Raw genomic sequence first — 19,571 nt, 5'->3', positions numbered from 1 at the left:
CCTAATTTCTCCTTGTATTTACTTAAATTTTTATGTGTTACTGTATACCAAAACCAAATCCAGCGCTGTCGAGTCGTTTCCGACTCACAGCAACCCTATATATATATATTTAAAAACTTTGTTTGGAATAAGGTGCGGTATAAGCAGACCACAAAAACCCTACTCTACCTACTACTGAATATAATGCTTTGTTCCCCTGTGGGTAGAATGCTCCATCCACCTTTTAAAGAAGACTGAGGAAAGTGCATTTCCTCTCCCACTGAGCTAAGCCCAAGTTGGAGCTTGATAAGGCCTCTGCCATCACTTAAAGAAACAGAGCTGCAGAGTAGCGCAGCCACTGGCAACCTCAAGGAAAGGAAAAACACAGAGGGGCAGCCCTGGAGGAAATGCCCACTCTATAAAGTAGTTACACACTTCCTTTTCCCTTCTCCATGCTTTCTTTCAACTCTGAATCTCAAGTGTGAGTCACAGCTTTCTTATTTAATGTTAGATTTCCTTCCCAAATCTGTGTGGCACAACTGTCGGGAGACCTGACTCTTGGAGAAATAGGGGTCCCACCCAGATTCCACCTTTCCTAGGAGTGTGACCTTCATCTAGTTACTGAATTTCTCAGTTTCAGGACTTCCTTGAGTAACATGTGTCACTAATACCTGCCTGCTTCATCTCGTGTGACTGCGGTGAGATGATAGAGGTGAGAGTGCTGTGCCAACTGCAAAGCACTCCACATACGGTGTATTTTTATTGTCGCATTTGGGGCTAGTCATGTTGTTGTTCCAGGGAAGATACTTGATTCTATTATTTGCTAAATGAATGCTAAAAAATATGTCTTCAAGGGAGCTTCAGTATAAGCAACAAACCAAAAAGTACCAAAATGGCATTGAAAAGGTATCACACTATTGAACTAAGTGCTATTTTCTTAATAAGCTCGCACACTAGGTCATCAGGAAGTGAGGGCATTATTGAGCTAACAGTTTAAATAGAGAAGAACTTACGTGCCAAAGTGACTGAGGAAAGCAGCGATATACTCTCTCCTTTTGTGATATCCTTGAATTACATACTGCACCTGGAATAGGAACCCAAAGCTGAGAAGTGGAATAGCAGATTTTTGAATGCTTTATTATGAAAAATTTCAAAGAAGTAGAAAGCATAGTAAAATGAACACCCATATTGCCTCCACTTATATTCAACAGCTGTGAATATTTTGCCTAGTTGCTTCATGTAGCCATCTACCTACCTACCTATCAACCTATCAATCAATCTTGTGGAAACATTTCAAAGGAAATTAGAGACACCGCAACAGTTTGCCCCTAAATACTTCAGCGAAAAAACAAGGACATTCTCCTACATAAGCACAATACAATTACCATACCCACCAGATTGAACACTCACTCTCTGAATTTATTTAGTGCCTATCCATTTTCAAGTTTTCCCAATTGTCTCCAAAGAAGCAGGGTGAAATTAAAATTCGGGTATTTGTATTTTATGCCTTTTAAGTCTTTTTAATCTAAAATAACATTACCTCCATGAGTATGCGTACATGTGTGTGTGCATGAATGCATACATGTAACACTGACTTTTCAAATGTTGTCATGTAGAATGTACTACACTCTAGAGTCTGATTGTTTCATTCCTTTCTCCTCTGCCCCCTGTATTTCTCATAAATTGGGAGTTAGAGCTAAAGGTATGATTAGACTTAGGTTAAACATTTTTGGCAAGAAACTTCACAGGTGGTACTAAATTTGATCACTTGGCTAAGGTGGCAACAGCCAGACTCTTCCACTGTAAAGAGGTATTTCTGCCCCCTTTGTCACAGTGTATCATCCCTGGGTGTCCCTTTTGAAGCATGTGAAGATCTATTTCCCCATCAACCTTTCACCTGATGGTTTTGGTATCTGTTGGAGATCCTTGTCTGAATCAATTATTTCACTAAACCAAAAAACCCACTGCCATCAAGTCAATTCCAACTCAGAGCAACCCTACAGGACAAAGGAGCACTGCCCCATAGGGTTTCCAAGGCTGTAAATCTTTACGGAAGTGTACTGCCACATCTTTCTCCCGCAGAGCAGCTGATGGCTTTGAACTGCAGACCTTTTGGCTAACAGCCGAGCACTTTAATCACTGCACCACCAGGGCTCCAATTACTTCATTAAATTAGGGGCTGAAAAATGGTGATTTTTGAATTTGACCATTCCTCTGCATTTATCAGGTAAGTTTCTCTGTGACGAAGAGCTTTCTGCCATCAGTTGGGGCTATTTCATTACCTGGAACTACAGCCCCTACTGAAAAGGCAGGATAATGATTAATTTTTCCTTTTTAAATTCCAAAGGTTCAAAATAAGAAGTGATACAATAGGAGATTTTGGTTTGCCTTTTAAAATTTCCTTATTATCACCAAATTATAGTTTCTCTAAAAAAAATCGTGAAGACATTAAACTAGGCATCTGAAAGTTAATCATTTACTCATCACCTTCTAAGAAGAAAACATATTCTTTACAAAGTCCTCCCAATGGTGAAAGAAACAATGGGAGAGAGAAATCCCCCCACAATCATTTATATTGGCTGTAGTTACACTGAGTTTCCATGGCTAACAAAAGCTCGAGATAAAGTGCTTGAAATAACCTTGACACAATCGGTACCGATAGCTGTTTGTACCCTTTAAAAATAAAACAATTCTATTATATAATAGAGGTTTATGTCAATTTATAAAAACAGTGCTTACTTTGCAGGCTTAATACAAGATCAGAAATGTTATTCTGGGAAAAGAAAAACAGATGATAAGTTTGCTTAAGTGGCTTTGTTTTAAAAAGGGGTGAAAACATTTCTGTATACTTGATTTTAAAAACAGAAAACCATTTTAACAGAAACCTACAACAAAACTGGCTATAAAGATAGATTCCAATGTAATTATGGAAATTCATTTGAAGAGATTGTTTCTAAAAGCAGCCCATACTGTCCTCGTTTGTAGCAAACACAAGAAAACCAATTGTAAAAGACAAGTAAAATTAATGAAGGCGAGCCAGATAAGAAAAACCGACTGATTCTTAGATTTCTGGGAAAATGGTATTCTAATTTTTTTTTTGGAAAATGTATGACTAGAAATTAATCTCAATTGGAGAGCTTTAAAAAGGCTTTTCTTCTCAGTTCTGGAAAAGCACATTTGCATTTTTCTCTATAATACTGGGACACAGATTTGAAGGCAGTGCAAAGCCCCAGAATGTAAATAAGAAGGCTGTCCACCGATCAGTTTTGTAGGAGGGCAGAGGCTGGGGGAATGTGGGCCAATGAGAAGCAACCACTCCATGAGAATTAAATCCCCTGGAAACCATGCCAGGCCCACAGGCTGTGGAGTTGCCAGATTTCAGTTTCTCTGACATTTAAAAAATAATACGAAGCCTTTGAGATATTATTGCACTTTAAAAATATTTTCTATACAGCAATGAGCTATCTCTTGAATGAAAGAGACAAACAAAAGATCTATTTTCCAAGCCAATATGAACAAATCAATAGGAGCAAAGAAAATAGCACTTTGGCAATTAAACAAACTGAGTCATCGTCCATGCGGGAGAGGAAAGAGAGTCAGTGCTGCTTGTAGACAATGTTGCTTGTCTCTAGTTTTCAGATAAATACACTGGCCGGACATTAACATGTATATTCTTATACTTTTTGGAAATAGCTAACAACAATCACTTTAAAGCAAACTCAGCTACTTGCCAATATAATGGCTCATAAATGCAGAAGAAAGCTTCAGGCAATCTAATGTGCCTGGGTCTAAGACCAGTTGACAGGAAATCTTGCCCCTAGAGCTAGATTGTACAAAATTGCCCCTAGACATTAATAGGGAGAATAAAGAATTAAAAAGTTGGGTACAGACAAACAGAAAGAGATGAAGGTTGTTTTGAAAGAATTATCCTGATATCACCTAGTGGCAAACACACAAACGTATCAGATAACTGGAAAACGAACAGGTTCAAAAACTTAAGACGAAAAGAAGGTATAAGATCTAGCAAAAACTTACGGCTTAAAGCAGATCCAAGAAAAAGGATATTTAAGACTCCAGATATCAAGTTAAGAAATGAAGAAAATAGAAGGCCAGCATAGCAGGGGCAGGGGTTTGGGGACCATTGCTTCAGGGGACATCTAAGTCAATTGGCATAATAAAATCTACTAAGAAAATATTCTGCATCCCACTTTGGAAAGTAGCATCTGGGGCCTTAAGTGCTAGTAAGCGGCCATCTAAGATGCATCAATTGGTCTCAACCCACCTGGACCAAAGGAGAATGAAGAACACCAAGGATACAAGGTAATTACGAGCCTAAGAGACAGAAAGGGCCACATAAACCAGAGACTACATCAGCCTGAGACCAGAAGAGCTAGATGGTGTCTGGCTACAACCAATGACTGCCCTGACAGGGAACACAACAGAGAACCCCTGACGGAGCAGGACAGCAGTGGGATGCAGACCCCAAATTCTCATAAAAAGACCGGACTTAATGGTCTGACTGGGACTAGAAGGACCCGGTGGTCATGGCCCCCAGACCTTCTGTTGGCCCAGAACAGGAACCATTCCCAAAGTCAACTGTTCAGACATGGATTGGACTGGACAATGGGTTGGAGAGGGATGCTGGTGAGGAGTGAGCTTCTTGGATCAGGTGGACACTTGAGACTATGTTGGCATCTCCTCCTTGGAGGGGAGATGAGAGGGTAGAGGGAGTTAGAAGCTGGCAAAATGGACATAAAAAAAGAGTAGCAAGAGGGAATGGGCTGTCTCATCGGGGGAGAGCAATTGGGAGTATGTTTTTTTTTTTTTTTTTTTAGCAAGGTATATATAAGTTTTTGTGTGAGGGACTGACTTGATTTGTAAACTTTCACTTAAAGCACAATAAAAATTAAAAAAAAAAAAAAGAAACAAAGAAAAGACTGGAATGGGGCATCAGAATCTTTAGAGAAGAAAGAAGGTGGGAAAGGAAATAGGGCGAGAAACATGAATTGTAATTCAACAGAGGCAAGGCAGATGTTATGTGGAGGTTGAAAAGAGATGGTTTGAGGAGGATGGTACAAGTGTGATGGTTCTGAGTATCCGTACGTGCTATACAGGACAAAGAAGAGTCTCATAAAATGGAGGAGTCGAGGGATTTGCTTTTACCTTGTTAGTGAGCAGGTGGCATACTTGAGGAACATAATCAATGAGACATCCTCCTCCAGGAAAAGCTGGGATATGAAGAGCTGAGGAGCCTCCAAGGGCACTGAAAGGACAAGAGAACAGCATATACTTCTCTTAGGGCTCAAGCAACTTAAGAAGTAATACCCCAAAGCAGATGTGGCTTTCCTTATCAAGGTCTGGCCACCAACTGCCTGAAATTAATGATGATGATGGGAACATGGGCTTCATTTTACGATTAAATTTCTCTATATTTAATACATTTTGTTAAATTTGCACATTCCTGTTACACAACATCAATGACAACTAATGATCTTATCTCACAGCAGTATAAATTAGCAAACTTTGATTGGCATGTATAAATGTCTTACCAACATCAAAGAGTTGTATGCAATACTGAAACATACACTTTTATACTTTTCACAATGCCCAATCCAGTGCTGGGCAAAGATAAATTATTCAATAATACCCTGAAGGGAACTAAAACAAACAGATGCAACATTGTAACAGTGTACCAGGAGTTAAAAGACTAGCCCTGCAGCTGAGCTCTGTTACCTTCGGCAGCCTTCTTGGGCTTCAGTTTCCTCGTTTTTTAAGTGAGGCAGGTGGTGTAAACGAGTGGGGAGAACTGGATGGGGACTCCAGTGAACTGGAGATTTTACATGGTGGGGGAAGGGCTTGCCACTGCTCAGCTCCAGCTGATTTCTGACAAGCAGGTACGCAAGCCCAGTTTTACCGGATTCTAATTTTGCAAGAGAAGCCAGAAATCCAGATTTTTTAAATTTAATCTCTCAATTTTTAAATGGTGGCAACTAATTAAAATTTTTTGAAATACAGTGCTGCCTGGTCCCATGTCTATGGGTCAATATGGGTAGGAAGTTTGCAACTTCTAGTCCAAGTAAACACTGACATTTAATTAATCTAAACTAGAAAGTATAGTCAATAATCATTGACCTAAGTGCCAAGATACAATGTTGATTCAGAAACAGTTTCCCGAAACTTTCACAAAGATTTGTTTTCAGTTTAAATTGGCCAGCACATGCTTATTAGAAAAAATTGGTCAGAACCTTATAGTATGCATTTTGTATAATATCACTCTTAATCTTGATTTCATGTTCTTTCTTACCCTCACTTTCCTTTTGTCTTGTTTTTCTTATTTTAATTTTGTTTTAATGTATATATTTCTGTAGCCCCTAAAGGCCTCTCTGTAATACAGGATATAAAACTCACTCAGACAAAAAGAGCCCTAAAATCTCTTAATGCTGTGATTCTTCATGATCCAAGCCCTCTCCACCCCCCAGTTATAAGGCAGTAAATGGAAGCCAAGCTGTCACAATTAATAACCTAGAACATCATTCCTAAATAGTTCATTTCAGATTAACGCAGTCTAGAGTTTGTGATACAAGGAACTATATACACATATACATATATAAAGAACTTGAGAGTCACCCTGTCTCTCTCTATTTTTCTGGTAAAAGTTTATTTCAACACAACTTTGTTTATGGGAATGAAAAACTCTTAACAACAAAATCTCAGGTGATATGAGGAAGTCAATGTGGAGTGGAAATATTCACTATTGACTTTTTCCACTCAGACGACACCTAAAAACACAGCAACTTTGACAAATGAGAAAATTATAAGACAACATTTGACTGTGTATGACATTAACGAATCATCTACACTCAGCAATTGCACAGAATCAACAAGATCATCATTTCCTTTGGCTACTTTTAGAGAAGATACTGAATTAGATTTAGCCTACGCTCTGAAGGCTAGGAAAATTCCCATGACTTCCTGTGAGCCAGAGAAAGGCTCTCTGTCCCCTCTTTTGTATGCACAGAGTATACAGACGACACACATCTAACCAGAAAGTTCTAATGATTCCATTAGGATGGGAAACTGGTTAAGAAGAAAATTCTGTAGTACAAGAAAGAGTAAACCCAATGTTTATATCCTGTAGTTACTAGTCAAATATCTGTGTAATATAAAGAACGCCAAGAATCAGACTACTCATAACTTTCTTAGCAGAACAATCCTTGGCATAATAAAGTTCCAGAAAAGAGAATAATTTGCACAATTCCATGGAACTGATTGTAACAGACTTTGACCTATATAAAATATTATAGGATAAGTCTTTAATCATTCACTGAATTACATATAAGGCATGAAAATACTCTATGGGTAATCCTCTAACCTTGAAGCTTTCTCTTACTTAGATCATGTCATTTTGAAATGAATCATTAAACAAAAAGTACCTATAATGATCAAAAGAAGCAGAAGTGTACAGAAATCTAAAGACCAGTTATTTCACTGCTAGGCCCGGAGAGATGGTTAACCCATCTCTCTGCATTCTGCTTTTGTGATTATCAAGAACTAGCCCTTGTTGCTAGGTGTTTTATTACATTATCTAATTTAATCCTCTCTACAATCCAACGAGGTAGATATTATCATTATTTTAGACCTGGGGAAATCAAGGCTCAGAGAAAAGAAGACACCTCAGGGTCAAACAACTAGAAAGTGGTAATGCCAAGAACTCAACTTAGCTCTGCCTTTCGCTAGAGTCCATGCTGTTTCCATTGAGTTGATTCCAACTCCTGGTGACCCCATGTGTTAGAGGGTAGAATTGCTCTGTAGAGTTTTCTTGGCTGTAATCTTTATGGAAGCGGATTCCCAGGGCTTTCTTCCCTGTGCTGCTGGGTGGGTTGCAACAACCAGGTTAGCAGCAGTGAGCAAACCACTTGTGCCACCTGGAGCAAGGCAATTTTTTTTGTGTGGGTGTGTGTTTAGGTGAAAGTTTACAGTGCAAATTAGTTTCTCATTCAAAACTTTATACACAAATTGTTTTGCAACATTGGTTGCAATCCTTGCAGTGTGTCAGTGCTCTCCCCCTTTCCCTTGACACCCCGGGTTCCCCGTGTCCCTTTGTCCAGGTTTCCTGTCCTTTTCTATCTTCTCATCTTTGCTTTGGGGCAGGTGTTACCCATTAGTTCTCCTATACTTGATTGAATTAAGAAGCATGCTCATCATTTGTGTTTTTGTTTGTTTTATAGGGCTGTCTAATCTTTGGCTGAAAGGTGGACTTTGGGAGTGGCTTCAGTTCTGAGTTAGCAGGGTGTTTGGGGGCCATAGTTTTAGGGGTCCCTCCAGTCTCTGTCAGACCAGTAAGTCTGGTCTTTTTTTGTGCATTTGAATTTTGTTCTCCATTTTTCTCCTGCTCTGTCTGGGACCCTCTATTGTGATCCCTGTTAGAGTGGTTGGTGGTGGTATCCGGGCACCATCTATTTCTTCTGGGCTCAGGCTGGTGGAGGCTGTGGTTCATGTGGTCCATTAGTCCTTTAGTCTAATAGTTTCCTTGTGTCCTTTGGTTTTCTTCATTATCCTCTGCTCTGGACAGGATGGGACCAGTAGGCGTATCGTAGGTGGCAGTTTGCAAGCTTTTAAGACCCCAGCCACTATTCACCAATGTAGGAAGTAGCAGAATATTTTCTTGATGAACTATGTTATGCCAGTTGACCTAGATGTCCCCAAGACCATGGTCCTCAGCAGAAGCTGGGAGATTTTAATCATGAAAGAGCTAGAGAGATGGGAGGAAACAGTGGGTTTGGCTACCAGTCAGCTGGGTCAGGATTCCAATGATGACAAAGGGCTTCTAGAGGCACTCAGGCCACCATTAAAACAATTTGATGTATAATTCATCTCCTTCATAGCTTTCCACACAGTAGCAGAACAAGCATTCCTCTTAATTTTGTTCAGACCTCAGAATTCCCCTGTGCAACTATCAACACTCAGACAGAGTCACTTGATCTTGGATATGATGGACCACCCACTCTGTCATGTCCAGTTTTGAACAATTTAGTTAGCTGTGCAGAGTAAGCTTCAATATGTGAAGCACTTTAGATACTAGGAAGGACAATTTATTTCATCCTTTATTTGATTCAGTAGTTTCTTAGCTTGTAAGGGTACTTAACCTAACATCTGGCATCACACACTGATAAGTGCTCCTGATTCATGTATAAATATCCGCCTCATGGGTAAATATTTAACAGGTTTGCTATAGCCTGAATGTTGCCCTGATCATGCTGAGTAAACAAAGTCAAGTACCATGAAATAAAAGAGCTATTATGTTTTTAAAAGGTGCAAGATGTAGGTAGACCTTGTGATCTCCAATTATTTAATATTTATGAACCAAAAAACACTAGGCTGAGCAAAAACAACAGAAAACTCAACCTGTGCAAAGATTCCAGGACTCACTCAGTATTCCTAGGAATGTAGGCTGGCTGGAAGAACACAGCGCCTGACTAACACTCTACATGGCTGAGCTGGGGCTGGGGAAAAGGGTGAGAAGGAGATGAAAGAGACCACTTGCTGTTGATTCTTTTGATCTCTAGAGCAGTGCAGTGAGAAACAGGGGTAAAGAGGCAAGGAAAAATCTCTGTGGCAGGGCCTCGGGCTGCACTTGGGAAGAGAAAAGGGTGAAAACGGCTGGTTTGAAAAGGGCTTTCACTTTAGGGACTGGTATGAAACATGAAATTAGTTGATAATTCTTAGAACCAAAGCTGCATCTGTGAGTATAAATTAGAATGACAAGACCAGAGTTTGAGAAATCTTCCTGACAATTGAGTTGGTTGAGTAAAACAGACCAAAAGGTAGCCAGAAAAGTTTCTCTTTGGCTCTAAAAGTCAAATGGAAGAACTGTCTGTATCAAACGTGTTAATACTATTCTTCGCCATGAAAATGCGGCTAATAGAGCCCTTTGTGGACCTTGCTCTGTATGCAAATATTTAGAGTATCTCTAATACTCAAGGTTAGCATAAAGGAAACATTTTTTTAGTATTCTGACATGGAAAAATGCAGGGACTCAGCCTATCTAAAAGCCCAATTAAGGACAATGGGGTTTCAAGTTTGACCCCTTATGGAATAGCACCCCTTCCTCTCCATGTGTGGTTTTACCTTACTGGCTAAGCAAAATTAAGAAAACATAATTTGGCACTGAAGAAAACAAGGAGAAGTGCCAGTGGTTCTCAATTGTAATTCCTCCTTCTGGCAAGTTTTCTCTCTTGGTTCTACCCGACTTTCTCATCAGTGCAAAGGGGATAACACTACTTTTCTCAAAAAGACTCATCTCTCCGAAAGGGTTAGTACACCAATTAGAGTTATACTCTAGGTGGGAAGAAAGGTTTGTCCTTAACTGCTAACTTAAAGGCTGGCGAGTTTGAACCCACCCAGCAGTACCATGGAAGATAAGCCTGGTAACCTGCTTCTGTTAAGTTTACAGTCAAGAAAACCCTATGGAGCAGTTCTAATCTGTAACAAATGGGGTCACCATGAGACGGAATTGGCTCAATGACAACTAACAACAACAATATTAAAACAGTACCAAGCGCCCTAAGAGTGATTTTATTCTAGAATGCCTCTTGTTTGAGTGTTCCATGTCCAAGGGTAAATGTCAAGGTGCCATCAGAGACACTTGGGTCAGCCTGGGCATCCTGCTCTTGCCCTTGAATTGGGTTCTGAGTGATAGGAACTTGACCTGGCTGCTTCCTCTACTGAGAGTGTTGAGGGCTGAAGCATGGAAATAGAGAACTTCCAGGATAGTAGATGGAGACAAACCGCCTCTAGACCCTAAAGTAAATGAAATCCTAAGGTGTGCCTTCAATTCAATTCAACAAACACTAACTGTATACCTAACTACATGTAAGGACTTGAGTTCCTTATGACTAGGGCACCAGTGTAAGTCCCTCCAAAGTAGAGGAATCACAAGCATCTGGGGCATTCTATTCTACCACAGTATGTTTCCTGGAGGCCTGCCAAGAGAGCCATTACGATAAAACAAAAGCCACTGTTATTTATTGAGCACTCACTTTACCAGGCACTTTATTAGGCACTTCATTATCTCTAAATCTCCCAAAAACCTGACAAGTAGTTACTATTAGCCCAATTTACGGAAAGAAAACTGAGGTTCTAAGAGTCTGAGTATCTTGTCCAAGATTATCTAGCAAGTAAATTGCACACATGGGTTTGAAGTAGATTTTTCTGGTTCCAAAGCCTAGGTCCTTCCTCATTATAAATTCTTTCAAAGAAAGATAGTACAGAATTTTTAAAAACCTAATCCTTACTCAAACAGGGGTAGAAGTGGCCAAAATAGTCCTCAACGCTTTTATCCATAAAATTCATCACCTTGTCACCTCACTTTTTCTCATCTTAGGATATCACATGTCACAACGGGTAAACTTGGTGGGATAAAAAAATATCACTTATAGATTCTAAAAACCCAGAAGGACATGAATACTAAGTTAAAGAGAGGCTCTGTTTTCTTTTTTCCTTTTTGTTTGCTTTCTTTTCCCAACCGGATTTTTCTTTTTTTTCTATTAAGCATTTTCTAGGTCTGTTGTTAGCTCTCATATAATTTTATAGATTCAACTTTGAGTCACCTCAAGAATCTCTCAATCCTTTAGTTAAACCAAATCAGGATGTAACTCAATATGGAAAAATCTTAATGAATACTGCAGGAGAAATAAAAGATAGAAGATCAGGCTGATGAATTAGGCGTACAAGTAGGAGAAAATCTGGGGAGTCACACGGGTCAGAAGCTTACTGAAGCATCAATCAACGTAGGCCCGGCTATATGACATTTGTGGCTACTCTAATCTTTCCATTAAACACACTTCACAGTGAAAGTCAGGTCTTTATTAGAGTGCTGCATTCCATTTCTAGTTTTCCATTTTTGGAGGAACATATGAAAATGGAAACGTTCTGAGACAACAATGTGATCAAACACTCAGAAAATGTTACTCTTTGGAGCAACAATGTGATCAAACACTCAGAAAATGTTACTCTTTGGAGCAAAATCTAAAGAAGTTGAAATTGCTAAGTTAAATTACTTAGAATGTTGTAGAATTATTAAATTTGAAAAAAAAACACTAATTTCAGAATATGACGGCATACTACGTGGATACTTTTGATCAGCTGTTTTCTGCTTAGGCACAATATAAATAAAAAGAGTTCAAAAGGCAGTAAGAGCGATTTGGTTGGTAAAATAAATTATCCACAGAACAGAGTAGTAAATAGTAACTCCATTTATTAAACACTAACTACAGGTAGTCCCCAACTTACAACGGGACTCTGTTCCGATGGCTCGTTGTAAGTTGAATATTTTTTTTTTTTAAGTTTTCATTATTGTTGCCATTTATTATTATTATTAGTATCTTTATAAATCCAATCTTTGTCTTTGGGTTGGAAACATCACATATATACTTAGAGGTGTATTTTTAAAATACATACGTACATAAAAAAAATCATAAAAATTTACTCCAATGATGCAGAGTTGGACAGATGTTCGTAAGTGTGGTTTGTTGAAACTTAAATATGATCTAAGTCGGGGATTACTGTATATACCAGGTGCTTTTCCTATGACATCATCTATTCTTCACACCAACCTATGAGACGGATATTACCCCATTTTACAGATGAGAAGGCTGGGGCTTAAAAAGCTGAATAACCTCTCTAAGGCCATGTGGGTGGTAAATGGCACAGTGGCACCTAAACCCAAGCCTCTCTGACCTACGACTACCCTACACGCAGGCTTCCAATGATCACTTTCAGGACTCCTAAATCCTTATCTGCAGACTTGACATCTGATTTCACATGTGTCAAATTCAACAGGCTACTTACTGGCTGACTGAGCCTTGAGGCTGTTTCCAGAACATTAATTAAACATATTTAGGGACCTGAACTAAAGAGAGTGTCTTTTTCAGTCTAGGCAAAGAAACACCTGGAAACCTTGAAGAAGTCTGAGGAGTAGAAGACTTGATGGACACTTTCCAGCAGAGAGGATAAAGAATGCAAGCAAGGAATCTTTACAATTAAACAAACACAAAAGATGGGAATATTCTAATTGAAAACAGAAAATGCCTAATGACATGAAAACTTATGAAGTTTTTGTTCAGGAATGTGTTTTTAAAGAGTTTGTTAACATCTCAAAACAGCCTTTAGGGAGAGTAATCTTAACAGATGTCCACCATCAGGATTTTGTTAGCATGTAGAAAAGCATTTTAAGTAAACCTCAAAAAACAACAATGGACTTAGCAGAGGCTATTCTATTAAGACGTACAATGATGCCCAGCCACTCAAGACATGAATAGGCTAAGGGAGACAAAAGCATTTTCCTCTTGTTGCATCTTGATCACTGGCCTACTACCTGCAGCTGATTCCATAACAATTTCTTTAAGAGGTGAAACTGTTTTCAAATAACAGTGGTTAGGAATGAGTGAATTTACTGTTTGTTTTATTTTTATACATTTATAATAATCTCTTGCTTTCTTCATGTATGATGTCCTTCCACAACTTGTCTGGTCTTTGGTCATTAGTGTTCTACCCATCAAATCAATTCTTTAGATGGTCTCTAAATTCAGGTGGGATATACTCATGGACTGGCTCTAATTTTCTTCAGTTTCAATTTGAATTTGCATATGAGCAATTGATGGTCTGTTCTGCAGTCAGTCCCTGGTCTTGTTTTGACTGATGATATTGAGCTTTTCCATTGCCTCTTCCCGCAGATGTAGTCGATTTGATTTCTCTGTATTTCATACATGAAGAGCAACAGGTCAGTAAAAAGACAAGAAAGAAAGAAAAGACCAAAGTGGATGTCAGGAGAGACCCTGAAACTTGCTCTTGAACATCGAATAGCTAATCCAAAATGAAGAAATGATGAAGTAAAAGAGCTGAACACAAGATTTCAAAGGGTGGCTTGAGAAGACAAAGTGCATAACGATATGTGCAAAGACCTGGAGATAGAAAACCAAAAGGGAAGGGCATGCTCAGCATTTCTCAAGCTGAAAGAACTGAAGAAAAAATTCAAGCCTCGAGTTGCAATAGCAAAGGATTCTATGGGGAAAATATTAAATGATGCAGGAAGCATTGAAAAAAGATGGAAGGAATACACAGAGTCACTATACCGAAAAGAACTGGTCGACATTCAGCCACTTCAGGAGGTAGCATATGATCAGGAACCAAGGATACTGAATAAGTCCAAGCTGTACTGAAGGCATTGGCAAAAAACAAGGCTCCAGGAATTCATGGAATATCAATTGAAATGTTTCAACAAATGGATGCAGCACTGGAAGTGCTCAGTTGTTTATACCAAGAAATTTGGAAGTCAGCTACCCAGACAACTGACTGGAAGAGATCCATATTTATGCCTATTCTCAAGAAACGTGATCCAACCAAATGCAGAAATTATCAAACAATATCATTAATATCACACACAAGTAAAATTTTGCTGAAGATCATTTAAAAGTGGCTGCAGCAATATATGAACAGGGAACTGCCAGAAATTCAAGCCAGATTCAGAAGAGGACATGGAATGAGGGATATCATTGCTGATGTCAGATGAATCCTGGCTAAAAGCAGAGAATACCAGTAAGAATGGGAATTCCAGAACACTTAACTGTGCTCATGAGGAACCTATACATAGATCAAGAGGCAGTCGTTCAAACAGAACAAGGGGATATTATGTGGTTTAAGGTCAGGAAAAGTGTGCGTCAGGGTTGTACCCTTTCACTACACCTATTCAAACTGTATGCTGGGCAAATAATCCAAGAAGCTGGACTGTGTGAAGAAAAATGGGGCATCAAGATTGGAGGAAGACTTATTAACAATCTGTATTATGTAGATGACATAACCTTGCTTAGTAAAAGTGAAGAAAACTTGAAGCACTTACTGATGAAGATCAAAGACCACAGCCTTCAGTATGGATTATGCCTCAACATGAAGAAAACAAAAATTCTCACAACTGGACCAATAGGCAACATCATGATAAATGGAAAAAAGGTTGAAGTTGTCAAGGATTTCATTTTACTTGGATCCACAATCAACAGCCACAAAAGCAGCAGTCGAGAAATCAAACCACGTATTGCGTTGGACAAATCTGCTGCAAAAGACCTCTTTAAAGTGCTAAAAAGCAAAGATGTCACTTCGAAGACTAAGGTGTGCCTGACTCAAGCCACGGTGTTTTCAATCACTTCATATGCAAGTGAAAACTGGACAATGAATAAGGAAGACTGAAGAAGAATTGATGTCTTTGAATTACGGTGTTGGTGAAGAATATTGAATATACCATGGACTGCCAGAAGAACAAACAAAACTGTCTTGGAAAAAGTGTAGCCAGAATGCTCCTTAGATGGTGAGACTTCCTCTCATGTACTTTGGCCGTGTTATCAGGAGGGACCTGTACCTGGAGAAGGACATCATGCTTTGCAAAGTAGAGGATCAGAGAAAAAGAGGAAGACCCTTAAAGAGATGGATTGATTGACGCAGTGGATGCAACAACGAGCGAGCTCAAGCATAACAATGACTGTGAGGATGGCGCAGGACAGGGCAGTGTTTCATTCTGTTGTACTACGGTTGCTATGAGTTGGAATCGACTAGACGGCACCTAACAACATATACATGGGCAAAATGAAGTGTGATTGCGCAGATAGCCAGACAGCAAGGTGAGGGAGCAATTAAGCCTGTGGCTGGAAGTAAGGAGGACACAGAAATACTACCTGAGGAGGCAAAGCAGTGGGTCAAAGGCTTACGTGGGACAGGTACTCAATGGGGACAGCAGATTATAGGTCCTTGATTACATTGAGCATCTTTCTGTACAGAGGGGAAAAGTGTATTTCATACTTTGGCTGTCCAGGGTCTCTACTGGTAAGAAGGCATCTACCTGGAGAGGAAGTATGAGGATATGCAGTGCTACTGGAAAACTGGGCAGGAAAGAAAATTTGAGGTTTAAAAAAAAGAAAAAAGTTTTGCTTAGTCATAGAGTGAGAGATGTCCTGGAGATAAGGAAAAATCTGGAGTTTAAGACTGAATCTCAGCCAGTCTCATTGCTTAATATATCTTCTTTACATGAAGAACTTCTAAATTTATATTGCCAAAACACAAACCTTTCCTGAACTGGAGACATACAGCCAACTGCCTACTCCACACTTTTATCTGGATGTCTAATATGCATCTAATACCAAGTTTAACCTGCTCACAACTAAACCTTGCCCCCAAAACCTACTGCTGTCCCTGTAGTCATTTCATTTCAGTAAATGGCAAGTCAAACTGCCATTTTGGCCCTCAGACTCAAAATTTCAGTTATCCTTGACTCCTTTCTCTCACATACTACATGTATCAAACAGCCTGGTCCAAGCTACCATAATTTCTCACATGGACTATTGTAATATCCACACTGGTCTTACTGCCTCCATGAATAAGCTGGGGCTAGTACCACCCTCTCCCCCAAGCACCTGTCAATTTATTGTACTGTGGAGGCTTGCGTGTTGCTGTGATGCTAGAAGCTATGCCACCGGTGTTCAAATACCAGAAAAGCCATCCATGGTAGACAGGTTTCAGCAGAGCTTCCAGACAAGACAGACTAGGAAGAAGGACTTGGTGGTCTACTTCTGAAAAAAAAAATCGTCAGTGAAAACCTTATGAATAGTAGCAGAACATTGTCTAATGTAGTGCTGGAGGATGAGCACCTCAGGTACAAAGGCATCAAAATATGACTGGGGAAGAGCTGCCTCCTCAAAGTAGAGTCGACTTTAATGATGTGGATGGAGTCAAGTTTTTAGGACCTTCATTTGCTGATATGTCATGACTCAAAATGAGAAGAAGCCACAACAATGGGCTGAAGCATAACAATGATTGTGAGGATGGCATGGGACCGGGCAGTGTTTTGTTCTATTGTACATAGGGTTGCCATGAGTCAGAAGCAACTTGACGGCACCTAAACAACAACAACACAATTCCCACCTCAGGATATTGGCCCTGTTCTGCTGTTCCCTCTGCCTGGAACACTCTTCCCTAGCCATCAGTAGGGCTTGCTTCCTCTCCTCCTTCAGGTCTTACACAAATGTCACTTTCTCAGTGAGGAACAGTGAACAACTTATTTAAAATTACCCACCTCTATCTCTGATAACTCCTCTTCTCTGTTTTACCTTTTTGCATAGCACATACCCCCTTAAGACATTTTACATATTACATTCGTTGTCGTCCCCCCCCCCACCCCCACACCCTACACTGGAATGTAAACTCCTCAGCAGTAGGAATTTTTGTCTGTTTTGTTTGCTGCTATATCCCCAGAAACAAGTGCCAAGCTCATATTAAAATCAAAATCAAACCCATTGTTGTTGAGTTGGTTATGACTCACGGTGACACTATAGGACAGAAAAGAACTGCCCCATAGGGCTTCCAAGGGGCAGCTGGTAGATTTGAACTGCTGACCTTTTGGTTATCAGCCAAGTTCTTAACCACTACACCACCAGGGTAGCTTAGGGATTCAATAAATATTTGTGATATTAAAGTTGAATGAATGCAGGGGAAGACATAGAAGACAAATTTCCAAATGGATATTAAAAGTCATTAAATGACAGAAAATTGCATTTCATATAATTTTTATCAGTCAAAAATGTTACTCTTTCTTTTTTTCTAACCATTTAAAAACCTAAAAATCATTCTTAGCTTGAGGGCTATACAAAAACAGTCTGATCCACGGGCCGTAGTTTATTGGCTCTTGTCTAGGATTATAGGAATACCAAAATTTGACAGTTCTACAGATGCTGAAGGTAGAAGAAATATCCATGAAGAAATGGAGGGAAAAAAATCAAAGCAAAAACAAAAAACCTAGGTTTGGCTAGTAAAAATGAAAAGTGGCCCTTTGGTCAAACCTCTTAGAAACTACATTTGATTACCAGGCAAGCCACAGTGTTGGCCTTTTTCAGGCACGCTGAGGTGAACGTTAGGCAGCTCGTGGACTGTGGGAGTTCTCAGAATAACACTGGATTGTAACTATGCAAGAGGAAGCTATTTATGTGATTTCCAATGAAGCTTGAGGCATATTCTGGTGCTTTTTCCTTCTATGCTAGGTGAAAAAGCTGCCTACAAAAGCCTTCCTCCCACCCAAAATACTCGCTGTTAGTTGGTGACTGATCTTCAGAAATATTAAGATGAATCATATATGCTCTTTTCACAGTGCAAAAACAGACAATTTTAAAACTCAGAAAATGTCACTTTGGGCAGTCACGAACCACACAATAGAAAAGCTGCCCAGTCTTAAAATTGTAAATAAATCAAACCCCATTTCTGCACGGAACTGTTTTTCCTCATATGGATTCCAATTCTTCTCTTAGGACTTGCCTCCAAGGCTGGTTGGTGTTAAAACATGTTCAGTCCCATAATCTGATGATGGAAGGAGCCTGCATTCTCCATCCTTCTTCCCTGGGGCCCATCCTTGTCTTTGGTACCCACTGGACTCAGCCCCCCTTCTTGCCCAAGTTGTTGCTCTTCCCCCTGTAGGTGAGTGGCCTCCCTGTCTCTACTGCACTCTGCCTGGGCTGGCATGAAAGGCTCAGGCATACCCAAGCTCAGTAAAGACTCTCACATTTCTTTTTTCTTCTTGCTTGGAGAAGCAGGTATTTTCTATCTTTGATCCCTAAGCTCTTTCTTTCTCTTGTTACTAAACAGTTCACTCCCTCCCCCACGCCCTTTTTTTTGCAACCTCATCATTTTTCCACATTGCACCGTTTGGCACAGGAGAAGAAGAGAACCACATCAAATGAAGGAATGCAGCCACAAAAGCTGCCTTGAGAAGCAAGGCCCCACATTTTTTTTTTCTTTTTTGTCAATTTACCATTTTTGGACTTGATCTCCCATAATCAAATCCTCCCTATCGTGTTAACAATGTGGTGGTGTGTCAAAACATTGGAATTCTGCTTCAATCAGCAACCCAGAGCTTAATAGGAAAACGAAGCAACGAAATGTTGGCCTTACTGTTAACCTTAGGCTAGGCCTGTACTTAGGATGGGAATGTTTGCTTCTTTCTGGCACGCAGGCCAAACCTTCAATGTTTTGTGAGCGCTCAGGGTTGTCAGCAGAGGCCTAAAACAGTGTCTTGAGCGATACTTTGGCATGCTTCTGCCACTTCAGGAGGACCAATCACTCTGAGCACCACAAATCAAAGCACGATATGCTAAGCCACCAATTTTTAGTAAGCTGGGTAAGAGTTTACACTGAATTTGCTTGCAAAAATTTACAAGAGACATACATCTTACTGGCAGTGATTCCTGGGTCTGGCTCTGTGGCATTCATGATGTCTGTAGCTATCCCAAAAGACCTTGTGTAAAGTTAAAATTTTGTTTGTTCTTTTTTAAATTTTAATTGAAAATATGTGTCCAACATATAAACCATTTAGGGAAAATAATAAGGTGTCACAATTCAAAAGGTTTGGGAATGGCTATTACATATCCTCAGAATATACATGTCACAGTTAATGTTTAACAATACTGGCACACCTCATTTTATTGCACCTGGCTTTACTGTACTTTGTAGAGACTGTGTTTTTTTACAAATTGACGGCTTGTGGCAACCTTACATTGAGCAAG

The 19,571-nt window shown here is 39.7% G+C and overlaps 1 protein-coding gene across 2 annotated transcripts in view; it reads right to left on the bottom strand.

The window, feature by feature from the left end:
• BABAM2 (BRISC and BRCA1 A complex member 2) overlaps positions 1–19,571 on the bottom strand; it is a 685,697-nt gene that overhangs the window by 128,099 nt on the left and 538,027 nt on the right. For both annotated transcript variants that reach the window (XM_049904727.1, XM_049904724.1), the window contains 2 exons: positions 5,143–5,242; positions 993–1,063 (listed from right to left, as the gene is read on the bottom strand). In XM_049904727.1, coding sequence (XP_049760684.1) covers positions 993–1,063; positions 5,143–5,242 — 171 coding nt within the window. The remainder of the gene's footprint in view (positions 1–992; positions 1,064–5,142; positions 5,243–19,571) is intronic.

The sequence above is a fragment of the Elephas maximus genome, chromosome 12, assembly GCF_024166365.1.
Source record: "Elephas maximus indicus isolate mEleMax1 chromosome 12, mEleMax1 primary haplotype, whole genome shotgun sequence".
Classification (NCBI taxonomy): domain Eukaryota; kingdom Metazoa; phylum Chordata; class Mammalia; order Proboscidea; family Elephantidae; genus Elephas; species Elephas maximus.
Note: the sequence above shows the minus strand (reverse complement) of the source record. Positions and strands in the feature narration are given on the sequence as shown.